Source organism: Galendromus occidentalis, unplaced genomic scaffold, assembly GCF_000255335.2.
Source record: "Galendromus occidentalis unplaced genomic scaffold, Mocc_1.1 scf7180000077484, whole genome shotgun sequence".
Lineage (NCBI taxonomy): Eukaryota > Metazoa > Arthropoda > Arachnida > Mesostigmata > Phytoseiidae > Galendromus > Galendromus occidentalis.
This window is the reverse complement of record NW_003805472.1, coordinates 568,482-595,849: the sequence shown is the minus strand read 5'-3', so window position 1 is coordinate 595,849 and position 27,368 is coordinate 568,482. Positions and strand designations below refer to the sequence as shown.

At 52.4% G+C, this 27,368-nt stretch overlaps 1 protein-coding gene across 1 annotated transcript in view; it reads left to right on the top strand.

Annotated features, from left to right (window-relative positions):
- LOC100904816 (LIM/homeobox protein Lhx1) overlaps positions 1 to 19,131 on the top strand; it is a 43,274-nt gene extending 24,143 nt beyond the window's left edge. Inside the window, exons 3-7 of the mRNA XM_029112141.1 lie at positions 4,842 to 4,904; positions 5,626 to 6,047; positions 13,114 to 13,324; positions 18,716 to 18,850; positions 18,938 to 19,131. Of these exons, the coding sequence (XP_028967974.1) occupies positions 4,842 to 4,904; positions 5,626 to 6,047; positions 13,114 to 13,324; positions 18,716 to 18,850; positions 18,938 to 19,131 (1,025 nt within the window). The remainder of the gene's footprint in view (positions 1 to 4,841; positions 4,905 to 5,625; positions 6,048 to 13,113; positions 13,325 to 18,715; positions 18,851 to 18,937) is intronic.
- The last annotated feature ends 8,237 nt before the right edge of the window (positions 19,132 to 27,368 follow it).

The following is a 27,368-nucleotide window of genomic DNA, read 5'->3' as shown; positions in this document are numbered from 1 at the left end:
TCTCTACCGGAAACGGAAGCTGTCAATTGCTCATTCCACGATGTCGCTTCTGTTGACACTGCGTCCCTCTGCACTTGTTGCAGTCTTGGGACAACTCGGGAATCGCTCGCTCCCTCGCGACCTCCCAGCGACACCCCGTCCAGGGAGACGACGGATCAGCTGGAAGGATGAAAGCAAGACATGCGATGGAATTCTGCATAAAGCATCGATCTGCGAACGAATGTGCGTGGACGCTGTGAAGTTCTGGTGGCAGCCCTTTTCATCACACTCCCGATGTTTTTTCTCCGTCCGAAACGGTAGCGGCCTCACTCGCTGCCGTGTTTTTCGGCGGTCGTGTTCTTCTGTCGCCGTCGTTCTTTTCGGGCTTCTGTTTCTCCGGCAATGTCTGCGATTTGCGGATCTGTGAAAGCTGGAGCACGAGTGCCGATGCCCTGTAATTTGGCTCGGCGTAAATGATACGGCTGCCAAACCGCAGCCTGTTTTGCACTGAAACCGCTCAATTGACGAACGACGCGGTCTGGGAAGATCGAGACTCTCGTCTTCATTACAGACGATGCCGGGCTTCCGCCGAACATCGAGTTGAGGCTCAGAGTCGGCGGCACTCCGAGCGAAGGCGAGCTGGGAAGAGAATTCCGAGAGGAAAAGCGCTCGATCTCAAAATCTGCCACCGACGATGATAGTGTCCGATCGGAGCCGTGGAAATAGCGCCCCTTATATTCCTGGTCTCCCTCTGTAGGAAACGTGCGAGACAAGAATATACCGACAACAGGAGAGAATGACGATTCCATTCCTCTGGGAACCAGCCCGCCTTATCGCGCGATCATCGAGACTGGTGGCACTCGCTGCCATCGCTGCGAGAATGAGCTGTCAACGACTTCAGCGCGGAAGGTCTCTTCAACTCCGAGCTTGCGAGTTGGTTTCCTCCATCCGATCCCCGTCTCTCACTCCGGCGACCTGGGCGCGCGGCTGACCGGTCGGTCGGTCGAGAAGCCCGCACGCTCTGAAGTGAAGTCATCAATGCAAATCAAGTTCTAATTTATCGCCTGCCTCCGCAACCCCCTCCGCATCGTTTCGGAGTTCCCGGCGTCAGAGTCGCAACTCGACGACTTCCTCCCCGATCGTCTTTGAGTTTCATTCGTTCGTTCATTTATATACCCAACTGATCGGGCCGCTTCTTCAAACGTCCATTTATTTCGACCAGAGAGCGAGCGAGCTGATTTCATGGCTTCCCCCTCCACGAAGTCGTTCCCCTCCGGTCTTCTGTTTTCCTCTATAAAGAAAGTCTCAGGCCCCTAATTTCGCATGGACAGTGTTCGAGAGTCTCTCTCTCTCAGTCAGAGTCGAAGAAAACTCAATAATTCCGGGAATTCGTTGCTAAGAACGTGCGGGCTGCGATTGACGCGAATAGAGTTGAACGGGGGAGGGATAATCTCAGCTTCTGCGTAGAGCTTGTGGGATAAGTTCAGCAGTTCTTCTGCCGAGCAAGGCTTCCCTCATGTGTCCGAGCCTCTTGCAAGCTTCGGCTCTGGGCTTTGTTGGTACGACTTTGCTGACTTGCAGTGGAAGCAATCTTTAGGCTTCCACTCTGATGTTGTGGACTTGCTCTCGCATAGACACAACACTCTTTTGCTCGCTCACCCCCTCGCTCTGTACCCATGCGACTGGCATGAGGGTGTGAGGGAGTGAGTTTGGATTGTTGAACAGGGGTGATATGGGCAGGGGGTGTTAGACTGAGCGCCAGCTTCATTCAAATGCTAATTCACTAGACGCAGCAGTAGAAGCGGTCCTACATCTCACTCTCTACGGTTTCGTCCACTCCAAGCAGCAGACAAGCCATCGGAGCAGATACCAGTCCTGATATCTACCAGTCAGCTCCCCTATCGAGCACTGGATCGCAAGTCGCAACTAGTCGTAGACGTCCAGCCGTCTCTGTCGGATACTTTCGCGATAGAAGTGTTATACATCGATTCTTGCTCGGGGGCTCTTCCGGGATGACCAACCACGTAGACTCGCTCGAAAAACAGAAAAGCGTAGGGAGTACCGGGAAAACTCGCTCGATTACTCGGATTTATCTGTCGATGTCGAGAGCCGGCCGTATCGAGCTAACCCACTCGGAGCTCTCGGACCGTCGGAGCTTTGCCTCCCGCTCTGGGTCTCCACCGGTCCCAAGAGTCCAAACGGATCACCTCGTCAAAGCCGTACTGGTCTTAGACTGTCAGGCGGGGGCTAGTTCACAGAAATTCCAATTTTTTTAGCGCTACTTGACTACAAAACGAGCGACTGCGATAGCGCAGCAAAGCCCTTGATACGACCCCGCAGCCTGGTTTGCGTCGCAACAAGTACGAAGCTCGAGAGATTTGGTCTCAATGGCAGTGTTGATGGAGCATGGATCTCGTAGGTGCGAAGGCTCCCGGCTGACGATGTTCCGCAAGGAAAGCGTAACATTACGAGGTTAAAGGCGAGCGAGAACGACCGAGGCATCGAATAAACGAAACGAACCGACGAGAAGGGGTTGGATTGGCTCGTCGAGACGGAATAGAAGCGCTGATGGAGCTCCTCGGGTGAATTGTGATTGGAAAAAAGGTCGAAGCGGGCTAGAAAGCTCTCCGAATTACCGTTCGGTCACGCGACCATTCAAAGTAGAAGTCAGCCGGGGTAACGGAAGCAACGAGCAAAAAAAGGGGATAAGGACGAGAAAAAGGAGACAGCCGCCGCAATAGGGCCGGTGTAGGGAACTGTGTCAGGAGAAGACCTGCTACTTGGGAACGAGGGAGCGCATAAACGATGTCTTCGAGCGGGAAGCTTTTTCTCCTCCCCAACAGATGAGCCTGCTCTCTTGATGTGCCGGGTAATAGAGACGACGAGTCGAGTTCGTCAAGAGACTTCTCCTGACAGAGAGAAAAAGAAACGAAGGAGTGAACGATACTTCTATTCGATGCTCGAGAAATCGACGCGCGAGCGACTCTCCAGCAAAATCTCGATGCGGACGCGAAAGGGCGTCGAGGGTTCCCAGCTGCACGAGATCGTGTGAGGGAACTTCATTAAACTGTCTACCCCATGGTGTCGGAGTACATTCCCCCGAAAACTTGCGGAGCATCGAAAACTATCCGTCAAGTGTGCTGGGATGCAGAGAGCTGCTATCTTTTGAGGAAACGTCGAATTTCGTGCATCCCGAACACGGGAAAAACGTCGAGCCGATCGCGGCCGAATCGACCGCGAGCCGTGTGCGTTGCCAGTCGCAGCCGCGCCGCCCAGCCGCTTTTGTTTGGTGATTCCTCAAGGATCACGACCCTGCGAACGCGATCAAGGGATCCCGCTGTCATTCGAACAATGCTCCCTCTCCCTTGGATATCCGCTGCTCTTCCTCAAGAGCACTACGTTTTGTCATCCTCATTGACGTGTATCCATCTCCAGATCATTAGATCAGAATCATTCCCGCAGACTGAGTGCGCTCCGTGACCCCTGCGAGATCCTGCTGAAGAACAGGTTCTCCAACTCGTTCGCTAAGGTACTCGAGCCAAGACGTCAGGACTCGCAGCTCGAGATCTCGTTGCGGCCTTCAGTCGTACGGCTAGAGGGACCGCTCTCATTGTGCGAATCATTTTATTTCCATGAACACTGGCATAAACAGATCTCGGAAGGATCGGGAAGAAAATCATAAGAAATATTGGTATGGTAATTCATTGGTCGTCGACGTTCGATTGTTGCTCGTCTGGTCTCGACACATGATGCCGACCCTGCTGCTGCGATTGTGGCCCACGCAGGCGGGTAGAAGGCACGTGCGCGGGCACGCTGGCAGGTACGCTCGAATCGAGCCATCTCTGTATATATTTATCTGCGCGCGAGTTTCGCCAGAGACTTGCACGTGTGGATGCAAACTCAAGGAGAATGGTTGTTCGCAGTCAGCCAGCTAACTCCGTATGAAATACAGCTGCTCATCTAGGCTGCCCGAGCCGACGGACAAGGCTCGTTGCCTCTGCACACATCATTTAAGATGTGGGAGACAGGGTATGTCGGCTCGGGAGCCGAGCAACAGCACGAGCGCGCTTCTTGAGCACATGGCCATCATTTTCGAAACACCTTCTGTTATTGCTCCTTTCCAGCGACGGAATACGCGACAAATTGAACGAGCAGAGCGAGAAACTCAGACCGGGGGATCTGTTGCGCACCAATCGGAATTACCCGCGGAATGAGCGGGACGGAGTTCCGAGAAGGGTCCCTCTTCGGCGAGCTATGTCTAGATTCCTAATTGACTGGTCGCCATCGATTTTTCCGGAACTCCGTTGCAGTTCGAGGCGTTCCGAAGACTAGCCGGTTGGGAGAAGCTCCTTCCACCCAAGTCCATTTGCTTCATACTCGACCGTGGCTCTGATCTCTGCGAATCTTAGGCAACGATAGAACATCCAGGATAAGAGAAACAACAGCACCCTCTTGTAGCCGGTTTCGTGCTCTGATGGGGGGAGAAGAGATAGCTCGCCTGGATGTGCAATATTCACACGACCACAAGTTTGAGCGGAAAAGAGGAGACTCGCTAACATACCAGCGGCAAATAGTAGCAAGACAACACGCATTGGTAAAAAATGCATGACTTTTTGCAAGCAAACGTCTCTGAGCCAAAAGTTCCACAACGCTATACATTGTATGCCGAAGCAAGACGTCACCGAGTGGCGATAAACACTGGGCTCAACATGGAACCGGCATGAGATCGGTGTCCGTGAATTTTTGTCCATTGCGGCTCTCGAATTTTCTCGCGGAAATTCTGAGTTTCCCTGCCATGGGCGGAATAGCAGTACCAACGCCTCGAGGAGTCGTGACTTAACGGAGGTGCATCTCATTTCCAGGCAACCCAAACTACGGTTTGTTCTGCGCCGCCGGAGCGAATCCCTTGACCCCCCTGGATAGCAGTGAGTAAATCAAAATCAAATCAAAATTCTTCATCGAACCCCTCAGAGTTTTCTTTTTTCCAATCGATTGACGTGGGAACCGCTATTCTTGACGGGATTCCGACGAATATTATCATAAGTACCTGAAGGAAATCACTTATCGAGGAGCCGACGCGACGTGGCTCGGATGGTTCCGAGGAGAGAGCGCCTCGAATCTCGACGTCGAAACCTCCCTTTTGGAACGTGAACGGGTCGCTCGCTCGCTGGCCGGCCGTCCGACCGGCTAGCTGACCAGCCTAGCGAACACATGGTCCGTTAGCGGACTTTTGTTCAAATGAAACGGCTATCCTGACCGTCCTGGATTCAGCCGCAGGGCTACAGTCAATCGATCAGGGTAATGGACTCAACGTGTGTGGCATACACCCTCCCTACAAGAAGACATCCAAAGAATCTCGGCTCGCATCTGCGGTCTCTCAAAGCCTCCGAGCGAGCGCGTCCCTCTGCCGCAATGCAGCCAAAGCGGACGGGCAGGGAGCGATCTCCACCTTTCCCGGGTCCAGAGGAAGACTGAATCTATTTTGGGACTCGTCTTTCGGTTTTGCCGGGGAAATCCCTCAACAGGAGTTCCTTTACTCGGGTATTCGAGGATCCATGTCGTCCCTCAGCCCAGTCCCTCAGTCAGTCGAATCGGGCTGGTTCTTGATCACAAATAGAAAATATATTTTTTCTCGACTCCTTGCAGTGATGTCCGCATCTCCCGGAGACCATTCGCTCGAGCTGGACGAAACGCAAGACAGCCAATCCGAGCTCCTCTTGGAGAGAGAACGGAGAGAAGATTCGGTGGAACGGGATCTCCTCGCTCTGGGCTCTCAGAGTCCGCAGCCGCAACTCACGCAGCTTCCCGCAACCGCGAGTCAGAACATGCAGATGACAGAGCTGCCTGGTTTGAAACGGCCCGATTCCGGGGGCAGCGGTCCCGAATCCGGCCAAGCCAACGCCCCTGACGACGGTAGCGGAGGCCAGAAACGTCGCGGACCTCGGACCACAATCAAGGCGAAGCAACTGGAAACTCTCAAAGCCGCTTTCGCGGCGACCCCAAAGCCCACACGCCACATTCGGGAACAGCTCGCCCAGGAGACCGGACTCAACATGCGCGTCATACAGGTGAGTTAGGCTCGGCGAAAAAAACGAGTTAGTCGGATGAATATTTCCATGAACGATCATATTTACGTCAGGGACGATATCCATAAATCAGAGGGCGGCTCCTATTTTTTTTCGGAAAATGCGCGAACTTCATATGCGTTCGTGCGCTCGAGTGGGTGCACGCTCGTGCGCCGTAGTGAATACGTGCCCGGGATATTCGCTCGGAGTTCGATGCATAAAGCTGCATTATGTGTCGCTGGGCAATCCCGAAGACGGACGACCTCTTGAGGGCAGCCTGCACCGCCGTTGTTGCCCGCACGTTATGTTATCCTGGGACGTGGCAGCACGTCTGTTCATCCATCGTCTCGGCGGACGGACAGGCGGGCGGGTGGGCTTTCAGGCAGGCAGGCAAGCTGTGCGAGGGAGAGAGGAGAAACAGGAGATTGAGTGTACGATAGGGAAGAGACAACCTCGAGCATAGTCAGCCGCCACGATCTGCGGAGACTCTGACAAAACTTCGCAAATCCCTCTTTCTCTCTGCTCGAACAAACTTTTGACTTCGATCAATAGAGACTCTATGGAAAGCTGCCCGAGTGCCGCCGCTGCGTTGCTTCTTGGGAGGATGGTCGGTCGCTGGGTCGCCCGCTCCCTTCGATGGGATATAACGCGGCTTAAGGGGTATCTGTGCGACACGATGACGAGGCGACTACAAGGGTGTCGACAGCCCCGCAAAGTTGCAGTCGCAGTATTCTTCATTATTGTCGTTGACGTCGTCGGCGGCACCGCGCCGTTCCGTGACTTATTCGGTGCGAGCTGGCTAGGATCGAGCAAAGAGAGGAACGATCACCTGCGAGCGCATGGAATTCCGTAGCGGATGCGACGGCCATGATTCCTCATGCATCGATTCCATCGAGGAAAGCTACGCTCCTACGGGGCTGACTGAGAATTTTCAGGCAAGGGAATGGTGCCGATTCCCTCGCGGGGCCGTTTTTGTCTCGGCGGGAATTTCAGGTCAATCACCGATTGACAGGGGGAAGACGCTCCTGATCAAAATACTAGCGGTCAAGCACAAGAGGATGGGAAACGTATTTTTTCTCGCTTTCCACCGGCCCATTCCGATCGTTGCGATGCACAAGGAAGGCGGCGGGATCCAATTCGACGGTGAAAATTCGATCGGAGCGTCGAAATCAAGCCACAAGAGCACCTTTGGCTTCGCAGAGGAAATCCTCCGCGGTCGCTTTGGTCGCGTCCGGCCGCTTGTCTGCTTCGGATCCAATCGTAGTCCGGTGGTTTGCGGCTGAGTGGCGAGTGTGTCCGTCTGTTGGTATCATTACGTTGAGCGGTCAAGCGTAAATGTCGACATCTCTTTCACGCAATTGATTCGACAGACCGCGGAAAATTCGGCCAGAACTGACCCGAGCCAACATCGAAGATTGAGATTTCTTCGGACGGAATGCAGAAACTCGGATTTCACTTCAGTCTACCACCAGCTTCGCCTCGAGCGAACTTCGTGCCCTGCGCGAACTTCAATCCGAGGCAGAGAAAAAATTTCCGCGACGAGGAATCTTAGATGAGCGTCATAAATGACCTGCCAAAAGAAGAAATCGTCGAAGTGCGCAATCCGAGTGGAACTATTGGTCGCGAATTCCGAGACGGATCAAGAGAAAAAAAAATGATTGAGATGCTCCACATCGTTCGCATGCGTATCGGACGAATCGCTCAATGTATGAATAATGATGATCAGCCCACACTGGGACATCATGAATATTCAAGCGTGTATCATCGAATGAACATAGAGCCGAATAAGTAGGTATACGAATAGATGAACCGCAGATCTCTCGCAAGTGCTAGGCTGTTCGTCTGCCCGACCGACCGCCTGCTTGACGTTCGGTCGTCGGCTCGTCATTATACTGCTAGTCGACATCATTAGTTTCGAGCAGCAAAGACGCAGTCAAGCGAGTATTCGGCGAAGGACATCGTTCACAACTCACTCGTGTCATTTGTTTGTTTATTATGTTCTTTGCAACCAGTGATATTCATTTGAGTGTTTTCGATTTTACCGTCAGTCAGGCAGTCCGCCGTCCGCGCCGTGGCCGTCGCCGACGTTCTACTCACGTCGCATGTCATGCTGAGAAAGAATCACTAGCAGCGACCGAAGAGCGGCTCACAAAGCGATTCGTCAAAATCGGTTGTACATTGCTCTTATTTACGATCCTCGTAATGATTCGAAAAATATGTTATTTGCCTTAAAAGTGGAGTTGTATGCGGAAAACGCGCGGACCGACGAATGGCGTGGATCGGGTGGGTCCGGTCGGACGTCGACCGGAGTCGTTCTTGTCCGACGGCGATCCGATCCGCCATCATATACCTAGGTACATATGCCCATGCAAGCGGTCATCCGCGTGTGGGGACAAATCCATGAAGCTAGCTACCTACAAGCTAATGTCGATCGCGGCGAGATTTCGTAGAAGTTCTCGGAGTGGAGTCGGCGGCCGCGCTCAGGCCTCCCGCGTGTCTCTTCTTTCTCTCTCGCCGTGTGTCTGTTTTGTGATCGAGCGAGTTGAAGTCTTTCGGCCATTCTCCAACAAATCTGCGGCAAATCTGCGCCGAACACAAACATGCGACCGCCATTGTCCGATGGCCGCCTTCGTGCTCCATGCAATGTACATACATACGTGGACAGGGAACCGATTAACACCCTCGAGCACCTTGAGTACACACACGGCACTTCACTCCGCTTGTCAAAAAGCGCCAAACTCAGCGGGATATCGAAACGCTTCAGCTAATTCTGAGAGATTTCCCCTCGATCGCCTGTAATCGTGTCCGACGATTGGCGCTACCGGTCCGACTGTCACTGGTTGGCTGGGGGGATCGATAGACTCACTGACTGACTGACTGACTGAGCCCTCAAAGTGATCCGGGTCGAAAGCTCTCGACGAATCAAGCTGGATGACTCGAGACAACGAGTGTCTTCTGGCCTAGATACTCGTGATCGGAGAGAAAAACCACTCGGATGATGCGATTCTTCATTTCAGCTTATTTGAAGGGATGAGATCAATCAACAGATTTTCGAGGGCTTGTTGACTCGAAGAAAGCGCGCATACGGCGACTTCTTGAATTCGTTCATGCTTGACTTATGTCCACTCTTCCTACGAGGACCACCGAGACTTCAGAATCCGCTCGCTGCCAAAAGATGAGAACGGGACTCGGTGTTCCTGCTCTCGCCGACATGAAACCAAGATGTCGGTCATGTTGTCGGTGAGGTTTTGTAGTGCAGCGTGTTTTGTTCGGGCATCAGACCTTGTCGAGACCTTCGTCTTCAAACCCCACGGGAAAGCTGCCGACAGAGCTGAAGGCTCCAAGAGCTTTGTCGAAGTCCAACGAACTTATTTGAGAGGGTGATAATTTCGGCAAATTCTCTCCGGGCGACTCAAAATCTCGATGCGTACTTGTTTCCGATTTTCTCGATCGCTCAGACGTGGAGCTCACTTCGCAAGTTACACACTTATTCTACGAGCGATGTAGCATCCCGAGCTCAGGAATGAAGTTGATCGATGTCTTTCGAACAGGTGGCGCAATCCCCAGCGGCCATGGCGGTGGGCCGCACTCGAAACGCCAGGTTCTCAGCTCTCAATTTGACCACGACAAGAATCTTTCGAATCGCACACGGACGATCCAATTGACATCGGAATCCATTTGTTCGGGATAAGGACCTCTCTATTCTGATTTTCATCAGGGTTTCCGATTTTCACCTTCAGTAATGAGCGCCAAAAACTCCATTCAAAACTTTTTGGGCTATTTCGCTTTTTCCGAATGTATCGAACTTCAACACGATTATCGAGGGAGGGGAGTACCGCATTCCAAAACGGTATGGAAATGGCGGGCGGAATACTCCCCGAGGCAGCTGGAGCGATGAAAAATGCGGAGCTGCCCTCCCGTTCTCCTTTGTCTGATAGATAGGAAAATCGGACACGGCCAGTTAGGGCCGGCAGCAGCAGCGGAAGGGGAAAAGGGAAGCGTGCGAGCGGCTCTAAATAAATCGGAGGCACGTGTATGTATTCTCTGTTGTGCGAGCGAGCGGGTCCCTGTGGGCTCTTCTTACCCCCTGTGTCGTGCAATTGGGTCTGCACCACATTTCGTTCTCCCCGTCTTCAAATATCGGGCAAGGCAGGTCGAGCTGTTGCTCCTGAACGGAGATAGCCACTACGGGAAAGAGAGAGAGAAATGAGAAATGAACTGTGAGCGATAGAGACCAAACTCAAAAACCACCAAGCCAAGAAGAAGGGAGGAAAAAGGAAGCGAAGGACATTCGAGGGTAATCGCCGAACGATGCTTACTCGCTTGAGCTCGAGATTGCTCCTTCACATCGGTGGATTCTGATCTGATCCCTGAACTCGCTTGTGAATGGGAATCCTGATCAGGACCGATGGAGTTCATCTGATTCCGGAGCAGTCGAATATAAATCAGATTCCTTCGATTTCGTGCATGGGAAGCACGGAAAAGAATTCTAGTACCGATCGAGTGCAGATTTTGCTATCCATGCTACTCCCCCTCCGAAACACCATCTCAACCCCTCCGTGAGACCGTTGAAACCCTACGCGGCCCACGAGCTCCCCAGAAGATACCTTACGGCGTTCCTCGCGGTGCCCCCGACCCGCGGAACGCTTCGACGACAAAGTCCGCTGCAGGGCGCTACTGGCGTTGGATCCACGTCCAATGGGAGGAAGCTCCGCCCGCGAACCCAGGGCAATGCCGTCGCTTCACGGAATATGGCTTCGCTGTTGTTGAACTGCGAGCAGGCAACCCTACGGCGAGACGAGCGAGCAAGTGTACGAGGCGACGAAGGGGAATAACATGAGTTTTTCCCACGACGGCGCTATTCCCCAGCAGAACTTGCACGCCGAAAAGCTGCTCCTACGACCCAAGGCTCGGAGTGAGAAAAAGGGAGAAGACGGCGGCGCAGCGGCGGTGGCGTTCAAGCGAAGTCTCTCACTCTCGCGTCGAGTCGTTCCCGAGTCCATCAATCATCGACGTCCGAGCGGGGTTTCGTTAAGCCATCAATCGAGTACCAATCGATCGGGCACCGAGCCACTAGCCATCAATTGAGTGAGCTATCGCTCAATCGGGCAGTAATCGATCGAAGAAGCTTGGCATGTTATTTCTCATCTCGATTTTCCATCAATTCACCGGCGGGCGGAGCGCTGCTCCTGTGAACGTTCGCAAACTCGTTCTTTTGCTCTCGATCGAGCCGTCAGCAGCGTCCGGCATAGAATATTCTCCCGGAAGGCTGAATGGACAAATTTCACGGAAAGATCGCCAGCAGCGCTGCATCCGCACCGAGCGATCGTTCGACCATTCTCGATAGGTTTTCCGATACCGTGATGGGTCGTGAGACCGTCGCCAGCACATCGCATTCCTTAGTTCATCATTTCCTCATCGTCTCCTTCATACAGATGTTTCTGTCCGTCGTGAACTCGGTGTCAAATGCCGCGTGTAATTGAGGTTTAGGTCCCTGAAAGGTTTTGTGGACGACCGAGGGGACAAGATTGCTTGACAGCTCAAATCGAATAAGGAGCGACTTTCGGGGGACGAGAAGCAAGGCAAGCGGACAGCAAGCGAGCAAGCAAGCGGACGGGCGGGAGGGTGAGTGGGTGAGCGAGCGAGCGAGCGACCGCTAACAAAGTGGATCTTCTCGTAAATAGGTGTCATTCATTCGTGTGTTTACTGAGCTCGTACTGAGCCCTCGCTGCGGCGGCGGAGCAAGTAGTACCCACAAGCTGTTCGGCCCATCGTTCTCGACGATTTGCATGCAGCGAGCACAAACGAACACTGACAAACGCTGTTGCTGCTGCCACGACCAAACTCACAGCATGAGCTCTCGAAACCGAACAGCTACCAGCTTCCGAATCGCTGGTCGGACGCGGGACAGACAGACACGCGGTCGGATGGACGGACGGATGGGCCGGCAGACATTGAATGTCTAGCGGAAGAACGCTTAGCTTAATTTAGGTGTCTGCTACCTGAGGAAAGTTTGCCGAATCGATCCAAAAATTGAAGAGGGCGGGCAAGACGTGTGACTATTCCGTCAACCGCGGTTTGCGTTCGCGATTCGATAGAGACCCCGTGGAGAAGAGTCAACTCTGGCCATGGGAATTATTCCAGAACAAAAAAAACGGTGGTTGACGGGATCTCGCGTCCAGAAATAAATTATGTGGGGCTAGGGAGGCTGGCTCGAGCGCCTCGGTGAATCTGGCGCAGAGACTCGTCGCAGTCGATCTGGATCGAGCCGTTCTAGACATAAAAGTGAAGTATAAAAAAAATATGCTCCGTATAAAGTTTTCCGCGGATTGGGCGATATCAGGTTCGACGCTGCAGTTTATAGTCAGCTAGTCGCCGAGTCCGCGAGCAGCCTGTTGGTCGAGTCCGTCCGGCTCGCCAAGCGGTTCGCTCTATAAAGATTATACGACGGACGGTCGCGCTCCGCCGTTGATAATCACGGCGGCCTCGTAGGAAAGCTCCCCGGCGAAGCACCAAAAATCAACCAGTTGGCAAACGACTAGGGAGTGATGCAAACCGAAAATGAGGAGTTTGATCGTGCTGCTGCGGAGTCCAGACGGATTGTTCGAGCGGAATATTACGGCATGGATGTTTTTGCTGCGGTCGGGGCTATGCTGCCGCCACCGGTGTTCCTGCTACTCGCGCCGAGATTTGTGGATTGCGGAGGAGCTCCTTGCGGCTGGGTCTTGCGGGTGAATCACAGACTCAGTCAGTCAGCTCAGGAAGCTAGCTGCTCTATGGGGCCCAAGAGACCTGGTCTTGTGGGAGTCCTCAACTCTTGGCCAAGAACAGCTAACCCTTCGAGGTTTTGCTTTTATGTTACCCAGCTCGTATACTATGGTGGTGGCGGCGGCGGCGGCAACTTCCCCCCCGACAATCCCCTCCCCTACTTCCCCTTCACCGTCTGACTGCCTGGCTGGTTCGTCGACTTCACCCTGTTGGGCAAGACAAGAAGAGTTCCTATTTCGAACAGTAGCGCTCGCGATAACCCGTTCGCTCCGATAGACTGAGAATCCGCGTTTATTTTCAGGTCTGGTTCCAAAATCGACGTTCGAAAGAGCGGAGGATGAAACAGCTCACGACGCTTGGAGCTCGGAGACATTTCTTTCGAAGCCCGCGCCGGGTCATGAGGTCCATGAGGCCCGGGATGAGCCCCGACCCTCTGGATGATTCGCCGCCGGATCTCTTAGGTCAAGGAGGGGGTCCGAATGGACCCCAGAACGGATTCGGCTACTTTTCCGGTGAGTACATAACCTTTCCAGATATGCAGGAAAAACACTCGATTAAGGCTGCGGCGATATGTCGCGAAGTCTGGCTGCCTGAATGAGTTTGGCCTTCGCCTCGTGTCTCACTCAGTCAAGTCGGAGGATCGATCAGAGAGAGAGAGGGATCAGATTGATGAGTGCATATTTCGAGACAAGCGAAAGCAGGAACTCGAACATACTGCCTTCAGCCATTAAGTATATGAGTAAGGAGAGCCGTCGGAACTCACTTTTGCGAGACGATCGCTGCTCATCTGGACTTGAGTAGATGAAGTGTCTCAGGAGTTAATTAAAAAAAGGAAAAGAGCTGAAGTGAAATGGCTTTGGGGCACCCGCTCCGAAGCCACGAATGCGACGACAACGGCGGCAGCAGCAGCAGCAGCAACAACAACGCCGACAGCGTCGACGCCGAAGAAGAGGCGAGTCAGAAAATGGACTTGAAGGCAATGCCCGCCAGTAATCGGTTCAAGACCCCTCCCAGCCATCCGAGCAACCAACCTCTGAAGTGATTGCAGGAGAAAAAGAAGAAGTAGACGAACATCGTCTTCGGCATAATTTCAAGAAGTAGCATCGCGAACACTTGGCCATTTGGACGCTCAAGCAACATGCCAACGACGAGACATTGGTCGAGTTTCGAATTCGATTCTCGAACCGACGTCGTTGATGAAATATGGTTCTAGAGTGGTACTTCCCGATTTTTCGATATGATCTCTCGGGAGCGAGGTCCGTTGAGTCATTCGAAGCGTGCCCTGGCGTCTCAAACGGGGAAACATCATTTCTCATCTCCGATATACTAGAGAGGGATGACGCGCGATCAGGCATGCCAGGAGATCTCGTGCGGAAGGTGCGGATATCGAAGATTCTTATGTATGAAGTAAGCTATATCGAAGATTCTTATGTATGAAGTAAGCTTGGTTCTAAGGGGATTAATCCTGTTCCGGGATTCCAATTATCAAATCCAAGTGAGGAAAGCGAGAGTCGCTTCGAAAGTGCCTTGGATGTGCTCTTGGCATTGTCGGACGTCCGAGTTTTTCCTCCGATTCCGACGAGCACTCCGCCGAGCCGTTTGTCCGAATGCATTGTATAATATAATACATAATCTCAGTGTGTGATCGTTTGCCAATGCGCGAATTCTGAATGGACCGGTCCCGTGTCCGACTAACGATAACAAAGTTATCTAACTCAGTGACAGATGTGGCTGGCGCCCTTGTCAATGGCAGTTACATGGCGAGCGACGAGCGAGTCCTTGTCGACGAATCGTTGTCAAGCTCTAGAACTCCGGAGGAACAATTCGATGCTCTCCACCAATAGCACGGTATTTGCACGTAACCTCGCGTTCTTGTAATGCTGAATGTTTCGCCAACGTGACTAGCCCTACCCAGACGGATACGCGACGCTTACGGAACGAATTGTTGGGAATCTCCCCGCGCGGAACCCTGGAGACGAGGCAAGGAATCAACAGAGAAAAGGAACAGGGCAGTAAGAGAGGGAGAGGGTATAGAATGAGGATTCAGAGGGGGGGGGGCAGATCCGGAATGGGGCGGCTGCATATGACGGCGGGCGAACGCGCTCAAAAATCAAATCACGAGATTCGTTTTGTGAGTTGGGGATGTTTTCTCCTGGTAGAGCGCAATCGCGGAAAGTCAACAATCTTCACGCCTTGGGCGGTTTTCCCTTCGGTTGGCTGGTTGGTTGTCCGCGCGTATGCGCTCCCTATACACCAACGCGGGTGGTTTGTTAGGTTGCTTACTTGTTCGCCGGAGACCGCGAGGGTACGCACGCGGGAAGATAGCAACAAAAAGAATCATCTCTTGCGAGGAAGTTGCGGAAATGAGTCGCTCCGCACGAAACCTTATTTGCACGCCATCTCTTCTGCAAAGTTCATTCAAATGTCTCCCATGGCGCTTTCATCTGACATCGAGGCGATGGCTCTCTACTACGATTGTGTTCGCCGGGGCTGGTTGTGCTTAGCTTTAGATAGTAGTACAATACATGTATGCAAGCAGGAAGGTTATTGAGTCGCACCGCTACTGGAACTTGCGAAGAATCATCATCAGCTCGCATGCTTTCACGGGACATGCAATCGGACGCTGGCCTCTGTGGCATCGGTCCGAGGGAATACCGCGATCGGAAGAATATCCCCCGGTCGCCGCGGAATCCCGATAAACTTGGTCGCTTGCCAAATTATTTCTCAGAATCTGAGGCGAAGGAACGAGGGCTCGAGACTCGCAACGGAAAAAGGATCTCATTGCGGAACGTATCCTGTGAGTCGAAGCATGATGCCTTCTGATCACCGAAACCTTGTGTGTCCTGTTGGGCCACGCCTTGCGTTAGTCGGAGTGGCCGCCGCGGCGGATTCACCCGCTTCGGTAGTCCACGGCGTTTCCGTGAACCATCTGCTCAATGCGGTCGAGTCAAGAGTTGTCTTCTCATTTATCATGAGGGGGCAGAGTGGCTGATCCGAGGTGAGGCAGTCGAGTCGGAGGGAGCCGATGTCTGTCTGCGCATCCATTTTTTTCGGTTCGTCCGTCCAGTCAGCCAGCCAGCCACCGTTTGACGAGCGGTTGGATTTCGGAGAAAATACCCCGCAGTAAATTTCAAGCTGGTGATCCGAGATTCCTCTCTTGTACTAGCTTGGTGTCGTTTGCGTTTATCCATGGGATGACCCAATTTTGATAGTCCGACAAATGACAAAAACTAGAGGACGGGTGCTATTCGAATAACAATACCGGAGCGCAACGGGACAGCTGCAGCGGTCGATGAGGTGCCCATTTTTTCCCTTTTTCCCGATGCTCCCAATAGTCGAAACGAACTCCGGGACCGCCTGAATGTTTGCCTTGTAGCGTGTAGGTGCGACAGCGAGGTGTGACACGGAGAAATCACAGAGCACAAGGGAAATAGAGCGAGAGAACACGCAGCGGAGTGATTCTGAGGCACAGATTCGGTACGGATCAAAATTACTACTTTCGGGCGCCGCCACCGTCAACCAACATATGATTGTCTCCGGATGCGGTGCACATTTTATAAACACCGTTTTTACGTCTGGGCGTCCGCGTGGAGCGACTTGGTCACTCAGTCAGTCATGCGTCAAGGTTTCACGATCTCATTCAAAACAGCTTTCGGAGCTTTTGTGAAGCCATACATTCAACCTTCCCCGTCGAGATTCTCCGCTTGAATACACGGAGGAGAGATGGAGTTTCCCGCGCGTCCCGGTCGCCTCGATCGTCGAGTGAGCCCCGTATACAAGCATAAGCCTTTCTGGGGATTTCATCGATTGGGACGACGATGAGCGGGACGCGGCTGAAAGAGACCGAGGCCTCACAGCGCCAGAAATCTGATGGAAATTCATTAGATAAGGAAAATTCCAGGCACCGCGATCGATGATACGTCACGCTGCTGTATTTTCGATTATGCTCGGAGTCCGCCCTCCTGTTGTCCTCCGAGTCGGAAGTCTTGTTGAAGACGATCACGTGACCTGACCGACCGGCCGGCTGGCAGGCTGTCAGTGCGTATGTCGGCCGTCGATCGGCAGCACGGTGTCTGTCAGAGGCAGTCTTCCTTTTGAGATAGATCATATTCCTCCATCTGAAGAACGAGCTAGGAAGACGGTCGAACAGACCGACGGACGGACAGCAAGCCTGCCTGTCCTCCGACCGTCCAGGAGGAGCTTGTAAGAATGAATGGATGGATTGGTGGGAAGAAAAAAGCGAACGACGATTGCTGACGTCTTTCCAGCTGAACTTGTGGAACGTCCTGAATCTCGGTACCGATTCGTCGCCTCGTTGCTGCTTTCCCGCGAGCCTTCGGCGCACATCGATTGTCGGATGGTGCCCATCTCTCGTCCCTAGCAAGCCTATTCCCGTAGCGAGCGAGATTGCAATGTCCAGCTCGGTATGTTTTGTCTTCACCGAAGAAAAAACAGAAACCGAACCATCTTCTCACAATGACGTTCGTCCAAATGGACTCCTCACTACGCGACAGCCCCGGGAGCTGCTTGTCAAGTTGCAGCTGGTCGTGGTGACGGTGGTATCGGTGGTGTTTCTGCTGCTGCTGCTTCGGCTGCTACCACCACCGTCGCCGCAGTCTTCCGAAATGAGAAAAGAAGAGAAGCAACCCCCATGTGACATAGGAGCGCGAGGCAATTACAGAGCTCGCCCCGCTATCGGCTCACCAGAGCGTATACAGACAGGCGGGTGGGCAGGCAGGAAAAGAGCCCTCCGTCTAGTCGCTTTTCGGGTTGCTGCAAAGCAGCCAAGCAAACTCAGGCACCTAGAGGAGACTCAATGGACGGACGAACGGGCAGACGAACCGATGGACGAGTCGACAGACCAAACGACTGATAGACTCGTCCTCATCCACGGATTAAGTCGCCGTTTCTTTGCGTGTCTCTAGTCCTGAGTCCGATCCGAGGGATCGGCGACCTCGGACAGCCTGCTGTCATTTCTATTGCGTATCGGTGCGATATGAGACGAAGCTCTCCCGTTAACGTGGACAAGTGACAACCGTCATGTTCCCGGGACATCGACAAAGTTTCCCGAAATTCCCGGGGTCAGAGTTCCATTGAGAACGTCCCTCCCGGAGCGTTTCCCCCACGTCTTGTATGCAAAACCGACGCTGGTTTGCTTGACCAGTTTCTCGCGCGACGGGATGGACTGTGTATTCTCTGAAATGCAAAGGAACCCGCGCGTCGGTCTATAGTCATCGGGAGGAACGATTCGGGGCGACCGACGCTCCGAGAGCCAAAGTGGGGAACGGGGGGGGGCTGTAGATCGCGGTGGCGAACAATTAAAAAGGAGGCTTTTGACACGTTGCTCTGTTCACAACATTGGGCGGCTCTGTGCGCTTGACAGGATTGAAGAAGTCTGTCTGTTCCTTTCTTGTTCCTCCCTTGCTCCCGTCCGGGTTCTCCCCTCTTCGCGAGGCAGCGGATCGAGTGCTCTGAGGAAACCCCCCCCCCGCTCCGAAAGCATCTATATATTCACTACAACCGGTACCGCAGGACTTGCTTCGTCCGTCGTGATGTCGATGTTTTCATTGTTTTCATCCTCTGATGGATTCTCTTTGCGAGAGAATAAATGGATGGAGGAACAAACATTCGTTCGTGTACAGTATAATGTGTCCGAGATGGACGAATTTCTTCTGCGAGAGGCAGAGGAACTCTTCTGAGATAAAGTATGTATACCTGTGCGCGATCGCCGGTCTTGCTACAAATCTAGCGGAATTTCGTGCTCCGACGATCAGAGCTACCTGCTCACCCAATCGAGATACTCGACTTCTCCGCGGCTAGGAGGCGAATCGAGTGACATGGGTTGTTTCGGTGAGGTGATGCATCGCCATGTATTTCATGCGGAACCCTTCTCTCCTTTGCAGATTCCTCGAACCAAGAATTCGGCTACTCACAGAACGGAGGTCAGGGCCCCGGCTTCTACGACTTTTTCCCCGGTCAGCAGAACGAAGGCATAGCTTTCGGACATGCCGCGAATCCCAGTCTCTCGCCAAGAAATGGTAAGCTTTAGAATTTCCCTTCCCGAAAAATGAGGAGCCCTCATCTAATCAGAGACGGATTGCTGAGCAGGAACTCGTGCTTTACAGGTGTGAGCATGGGAACGGACACATTCCACTTACCCGGCCAACACGGTGATCTCCAACTCAATTCGCAGCCAAGGTCGAGCCCAGACTCTGTGTTGAGCCTCCAGGGTTCGGATCCCCCCTATGGACAGCCCCCACGGAGCGATTCTGGGGGGAGCTTTTCAACGCAAATGCCCAATGAAACGCCAGTTTGGTAGAAACTGCGAACCCCTCTAGCTCACTCTATCGGAAGAATGAGATCTCTGCTTGGCCAAACCATCGCGATTCGATCATTCCGTTTAAAGGAAAATCAGAAGATCAATGAGAGTCTCGGAGATTCATTCCTCCTGTAAAAACACTGTACACAGAACGCATACGATGAACGAAGCTGGTTCAGACAATTGTTCTGGAACGAGTGAGATCCGAACAGAGCGGATACAATGGGGAAAACTCAGGTCTGATTCAGAGTTGCATTCCATTCCGCACGTCCAAATCCTTATTTATCTCGATTTCCTACCTATGCCTTTTGCTCGGGAGCTGTCGGCAGTCCCGCGTACGGTCTTTGGTACCCGGAACTGATCAAGGAGCTGACGGGCGAGCGCGGGATTCAATCGACAATCAGGACGTCATCGACGCTCAGAATTCTCATCGCTTCTCAGAAATCCCTCCGAGTCCATCTGATCGAACGGAATGGTCTGCGCGACCGTGGGCTTGAGCTCCGGCGGAATCATTCGGCAGAAGCTCCACCGAGAAGTTCACCCATATCATTCTGGGGAAACGCCTGATCCCGGCCTTCTCCGCACCTAGCTGTTGAGTTTGCGAGAATCTCACCATTTCTGTTATCGTGTTGTAGTGAAGTTTCTGCGAGTAACATATCCTCATCATAACTCTTAGCAAACTATCAAACCTATGGCAAGAATCTTCGGAGAGAGGATTTTGAATAGACGAGCCATATTGAGGCTCGCGGAAGAGCCTTCTCGACCCGCCGGAGAGCTCAAAAGATGAAGGTTTCTTGAGTCCCGCTCTATGGGCCATGTTTCTCAGACGCACAAAGCACCTCAGTGAAGCTCCAAAGAATCACCGAAGGCACTGAATACAGCCTCTAAATAATCCAAGTCAATGCAATGTATATAATTCTCGAGCCACGTGGCCTCATTCCACGTGGTGGAGTCCGATCTCGAGAGTTTTAGAACTCAGAGATCCCATCGGAACTTCGGGAAATTCTCTGCCGACCGGAACCATTGGAGCTGAGCGATCAGCTGATCATCACTCGGGGGACTCGTAGGTACGTTCATAGGGACAAAAGTTTTCCGGCGAACAGTATAGCGAACAACGACCTGGTCCTCGGGTTTGTACGGATACAAATCGAATGAGCGAAACAAGCACAAGTTCGGATAGTGACTCGGCGAGCGTGCCGATTCCCGGCGGCTAGCGAGCGAGATCTGGAGTGGCAGGCTCTGATTTGTGTAGGGGATTATCGCGTATATTGTTTGCCAAGCATTGTAATCTCAGTGAGGCGATTAGGTCTCGGTGGGAAGCCGAGCTCGGGGATGGAACATTTTTCGACGGAGGCGCCAGACTTCAGAGCCGTAAAGGACGACACTTTCAAACGAAATAATCTCTCCTCACGCAAATGGTGTTACAGCGCCTAAACGCAACACGAATGAAGATTATGTGAAATTACGATGAGAATACAGTGATGAAGATGTCAGAAAGTAGCAAAGGTTAAATATGTCTCTGAACCGACTTGGATGATCCCAAAAGTGATGTGCAGAACTGTAAAAGAGAAATTGATCGGAGGAAAAGAATACCCTGGATTCGAATGAATTAATAAACCGCTGAGCACGTTAGCCGAAGTAAATAAAATATATCCTGAAAATTCTTCTTCTTCTTCGTCGCCGCCAAGCATGGCGTAGACCGAGTTAATGGATCATAGGTTCCACGTTCGACCATTGCTCGGTTGATGCAGAAATAATTTCCGACAGTGTCCTTCTGTTTTTTCAGTAGGTACTATGATCCAAGGTCAGAACGATCGTGCTCCTCCGATTAGGACATCAGTAGATGTTTGGAATCGTACACATGGCATTCCGAGCTGGACTTCGATCCGATGAGTGCAGCAAGTTCTCGAGGACATATCGGCAATGATTGCGGTTTGCGGTCTTTTTGCGGGCGACATGTGCTCGCAACGGTCCTCTGCTCGCCTCGATTGGGGAGCAACTATAAGATTATTTCCATAGGACTGTCACGATATCCGAAAACGGGATAATCTTGGAAAGAGATATGCGGAATGCATGGAGGTGTTTTACTCTCCCTAACCAAATCTGAGGGGATGGCTGGTGAGGGGCAGGGAGATTCCTTCTGCGGTTGATACGCAAGCGAGTCGGCGGTGATTGTGGATGTTCATCCGCTTAGTGCTCGTACGCATTACAGGTCATATTCTGGGGCCATAATTAGCTCAGCGTTATAAAATACGTGAAGATTGTTCTTATAACTGATGAAACACCGTAATAAGTTGGGAGGATATCAAATGTTCCGAGTCTGTGCGGCAAGAAATGCTTTCAATTCCATGATGAATGCGGATTACGTCACCGACTTACGCGTCTCATCAGCATCAGATGAGCTTTCTTAAAGCATTCAACAGATGATGTATTCAACAAGTGAGCCATACGTGATCCTCAGAAGAAGGTCTTCTCTCTTTGACGTCGTCGTCGGCAGGCCCGCCAGCCAGCCAGCCTTGATGATGAATAAATTGGTCTGCATTCGATACAATGCGCAACCTTGGAGACGAGGATGAAAGACAAAGCTTCCCGATTCGCTTCTCACAATAGATTTCATAATCGGCGCGCTCAGTTCACGATGAACCCGCATCGATACCGACCGGATAGGCATTTTTCCCTTTGACTATCGGAGCGGGAAAATAGGTAGAAATGCAAAACTCTGTTCTCGCAAGGGTCCAGCACTTTGGCCATCCTGCCGTTACCAGCCGAAAGCAACATAAATCAGTTCTGATATCATCCGTGAAATGAAATTCTCATCCGCCGAGCAGGAATACGGAGGTCCGTCTGTCTCCTGCCAGCCGGTCGAAGCGACCGTCTATTTCTCTGTCTGCCAAAGCGTCTGTCTGCCTCTCCGACTGGCTTCCCGATGGGTTGACCTGTGAAACTGTCTGTCTCTTGAATGGAACTAATTGAGGGGCATTACGAACACAAACGTATCAGCCTCCCCATTGTCTCCACTCAGAGCGAAGGCTTCGTCTACGCAAACATACCGCTTCAAGCCCACCTACCGGTCTGATCGGCACTTTTGCTCCACAGAGGAGCGACACCGCATACTCGACAAGCTCGCATACTCTGCTGATGCCAGACCGCGGAACACAAACACCTTGCTCAAACAAGATCTGCGCGTGCGATTATCGGCTTAGACGTCGGAGCTCTAATCTACTTGAAGTCCACCGGAGACTCAGCGGAAGCTTCGGAACGAGACAAACGTCACCAGGTCAGAGCCATGAAAAAAATCATGCATGGGATGCGGAATGTTTGGAAACTTTTCGAATGCTGTTCTGGATTTCCGGCCATTGCGCGAATAGCGTTACTTCCCGCATCGGACGAGCTGCTGAGATATGAGCCGTCAACGAACAGTGAATCGCACGGAATTGAAGGAAATTATTGGAAGAACAGGAACAAGTCTGAACTAACAAATGAGAAGGTCACGGTTTCATCGGGAAAACTCATCAAGCGAATGTCGGTCGCTGACGGCGTAGTTCTCTCATCTCGCCATGAAACCCTAACCTTGATGATATTTTCCAACGCGTGAAGCCAAAAGAGAAATGTGCGCTCGATTCAGAAAGCTGCTGTACGATCACTTCTCTTTCGTGCGCTTCGATTCATCAGACCAACATCGGGTGGCGACGTCTGTGACCCAGTATCTCGAAGATATTTTAAAAGATCCTTAACGTGCCGGAAAGCACCTGCTTATCGGCGAACAACCCGGCCGCGGTAGAAAATGGTTCCCGAGGACGATCTCGAGGGCCAATAATCGCATCGATCGGTCCTGGAGTCCTTCGGCATAAGGGCTGTTCGCGATCGTGCCCATTCCTGTTGAAGCAGAAGACATCCTCGACGAAATCCTGTTGTCCTGGAACGCACTCGAAATTGCCGAAGATATTCGTCTCCCGACCGCGACAATACAGGCTCATGACTTCTTGGAGCTCCGGAGGCATTCGGGGCGATTCTAAGGGGGAGTCGGGGAGTTATTTCTCCAGGAGGACACCAAAGCACCTCTACGGAAGACCCTCCATGATATGGAGCGATCGAGCCAGAGGAGTCGTGGTCCGCAACGAAAGTTCATTCTCATTGTTTCCATTTTATCTCTCCCCCTCTCTTATAGACAATATTATAAGGCGAGTGAGAATACCAGAAGACAGGAATTCGCTGGACACGCCCCCTCCCGTGTGGGAATGGTGATTAAGCGCCGAGACGAAGAGTTATATGAATCTCCGTACTACGCGCGCGAGCGCCAGACGCGCGTTCACGGGTCCGTCGTTCAGTCAGTCCAATGAATCTTCTCGCTCTCGGATTGCTCCAACACATGTGACGCCGAAAATATATAACGAAAAATCGACGTGATCTTCGTCGAAATTGATTCGAAAATTCCTCATCCGGGTCTTCCGCCCCCTTTCGTTCTGTTTTTCCTCCTTTTTTCGGCGGGAGACGCTGAACAGGTGTTCGAGTTCTTGCTTGCTCGGACGCAGCCGATAGACTAGTCAACCCTCAGACATATGTATGGGCCCGGGCTGACTGACTCGTATGCGCGCGGAATTTACGCCAGGCTACGCCCGCGTTTCGAACGCCCCCAACTCCCGAAGGCTCGGAGCAACAGTCGACGACGAACTCCAGAGAATCGGTTGTTCATCGGTGGCGAAAATGTGCTTTTTCCGGCAAAGACGTTTTTCTGCTTCATGCGATACGATTCCCTGATTCGCGATATTCCCCGACCATTGGCGACCATGATCGAGAAGTCGCCCTCATCGGGATGATCCCCCTCTGTTGCCGCTTCTGATAAGACATGTGTACGTAACCGTTATGAGAACCGCACGGTCATCATGAACGTGGACAGAGCTCTGCTTCTCCCGAAGTTTCGTTGAACCCGACCATTTCTATCCATTGGGCACTTCAGTTGTCGAGATCCATATTTTTCTTCAAGATGACTTCAAACATCATGTGAAGCAGACATCATTGGAATTTACGACAGGGATCGGCGCGTCCGAACCATGCTCGTCGACCACAAATACTCACACGAGCACAACCTGACGAACAGTCGGACGGAAGGTCGTGCGCGTGTCGAAGATCCGGTTGTAAATGCTTCGTTCGAAAGTTCAGGCAGGCTACGGATTGTGCCGGGGAGAAAACTTGGAAATAGTCTCTCGTTCTACAGAACGTGAGGCTGTGGGCAGGCCTTATTGATGTCGGGCTCGCATGGAAAAACTCGAGGTCATGGAAGGATCTGAGGATGTGATTTTCAACCGGTCGGAGGGTCTTCCAATGGGAGCTCGCCAAGTCCTCTTCCTGATCGAACTCAGCGATGCGACCCGATCGCCGGGCTCCAGCCGATTCTGTCAAATATTAAAAGCTCGGGCCGACAGTGGAATCAATCCACTCATGAATTAATCAAAAGAAGAACATTCTCCGGGACAATATCCGATAGCCAGTGGATGTAGTCCTCGACAGCGAGAAAATCCGCTCTTTTTTCCGTTGGGACGGCATTTCCTAGTCTAATCCGATCCTTCGATAGTCGAGTGGATTTCAAACGGCGGGGTCTGATCTTGAAACGGATGAAGATCAGGCCCTGGATTCCCTCTGCATCCCGATCTATGGGCTGATCGGTCGCGCGCGAGTCTGTTTTTCGTATGTGTACTTCGTCTCATCCTCCGAAGATCTTGTATTTCGCATCGTTCGCAGTCGCGATATTCGGTCGAGCGAACGACCGCTCGCCCGGGCGGTCGCTGGACCAGAGTGTTCGATGGCCAGTTGACAAATGGTATCTGTCGCGAAGCAATAAACAGACGGGAAAAAATAATTGCTACGCTCCCTTCGTTCCGGCCTCCTCGCGAGAACGACCGACGAAGCGCCGTGGACGTCGCGGAGCACGCTAGAGATATCGCGCGAAAGGATCCAGCGAGCAAGCGAGCACTTGACCGCAGCGCACAGCGCTGACCGGTCTCTTGGACGGGGGAAGAAAAAATGGTGATTCGTTCGGCCTCCGCGGGCTCAGGGGCGAAGGCCTACTTGGCCATTATGTTCGTCGTATATCAAGACGAGCGTCTCTCTGATTCGTCGTCTGTTGCAGCGCGTTTTTTTTCCGTCCCGCGTTTCGGGTCTGCATCATCAAAGCGGGGATATATCATGAGGAGGACAAGAGAGCGAGAAATTACGAAAACAAGATTCGGAGAGAGAAAACAGAGATAAAGTATCGTGGAGGCAGCGTCTACGAGTCATCAAGCCGACACTAAACATTTACCGGCTCTATTACAATCTTTCGGCCCTCAATTCCCCTCGCGTCTGATCTTGCTCCTCATTCTTCAAGCGGTCGTTTCGGAGCTCCGTCATGTCAGAACATTCAGCTTGATTAACGTTCTCTAAGAACACATGGCTACCGTATTATGCAACGACGTCGGAGGCGACGACGCTGCCGCCGGCGTCATCGTCAGACAGAACATCGGACCGCTCACACGATGGACAAGCTGGCGTTCGTCCTCCTCATTATCTGGCGATCCCACCCTCACCGATTGTTGGGATACACCAGAGACTTGAAAAACTTGAATGAAAACCTCTTCATTATGATCGTCGCTCGGTGGAACTTTTCTGGTATTTACGAATCTTACTGGAAATCATTCCGAGCGCTTCGCTCGTTCTCTCGAAGACGAATGTCCCCTAACCAAGCATCCGGACTACGTTTTCGGTCGACGGCGGAGTCGTGTTCTCTTCCCCTGTAATCGTGATGCGTATCGTGGATATGTTCGTTCCTTGCCCGGTGTTCGTAATTTCCTCGAGAGTCTTATGAGGCCCGATTCATGAGCAAAGCTCACCACAGTCGCGTAGCGTCATTTTCCATGTTGCTGTCTCTTTTCATGGTAGGCCATCCCTGAATCTTCCTATCCGGAATGATGGAGCGTTGATGGATAGAATGATTGTTTCGTAGCGCAAGATTGAGTTGCGCTCACGAGCTGCCGCTCGCCCCGCTGAAAGAGCGATCAAGCTCCGGTATGAGGAATAGGCGTAGCGATGATTGAAAATCCACGTCACACGGAGCCTTGCTAGCCGCCGAAAAAGAAAACCCATCAAAACCCATGATTAGCGTGTCATCTGGGAAGAACGCGAATAATTCCTCTTCGATATTCGAATGGAAAATTCAGGTTATCCCGAGCTCTCTGTGCCACTTCCAATGGTCTCTGTGGTGCGAACCCGAGGGATAATCGCTTTTCCTATCCCCGGCTAGGAGCCTCATTGTCTCAGGAATCGAGATCCACGGCCTGAGTCCTATCGATAGCCCGTACATCTTGACCGGAAGGAAGGGAAGTTGTGGAATCGGGATTTTTTGCGAACTCCTCTACCGGCTTCAGGATCCGCGAGCCTGGAGTTCTAGCTCGGCGAAGTTATGAGTTTATTTACGCGCACCTTCAAACCGATGTTGATTCGTTCCGCGGTGGACAAACCAACAGCGGCTCCTCAACAGAATGATTCGTTATTCACCTGCATACGAAACCTCGATGTCAGATGCCGACGAAACCTGAATGTTTTATCTGAGGGCATCTGAGGAGGTCCTCTAGATTGCCCGCTTTCGATCCAGCTATGTTTTCGCCGATGTGGGAGACCACTGAAGAGCACTCGCGTCTCATCGCGAGGCAGTGGCCTCTGTTGGTCACAGAACAGCGCATGTCGGATTTTTCCCCCGAAAACTCCGCGTTGAACGATCGCGAGTCCGATCCACATACCTCTTGTCGATGTTCATTATTAAGCGAGTTATCGAGCTCACTGAGAATAGTACTCAAGGTTTTCGGTCGGAGTGTGAGCGTCCGGCCGTCTCTAGTCGCTACTCCGCTTGATTGTCAACATAATTTGCGTGTCGGCTAGCCGACATCACAATTGGCATACCACAATTTTTATCCGGAGCGCAGAGTCAGCGGTATTTTTTGTGCATCGCGTTCACACAACGCTCACCAGTGACCCGAGCCCCAAACACGAACGGGTTACCCGGTACGAAGCTTGCCATGACAAAATGATCCACATTCCACATTCGGTTCGCCTCCGCCGCCGGAGGGATGCGATCGCTGCCATACAGCATTTTTTGGTTAGCCTCTCGCAACACAACCTCCACGATTCCCTTTCGGGCTCGCTCCGAACATTTCATGGCGCAGTATCGGAGATTCGCCCGGAGAACGTCTATCCGCGCCGGTTGA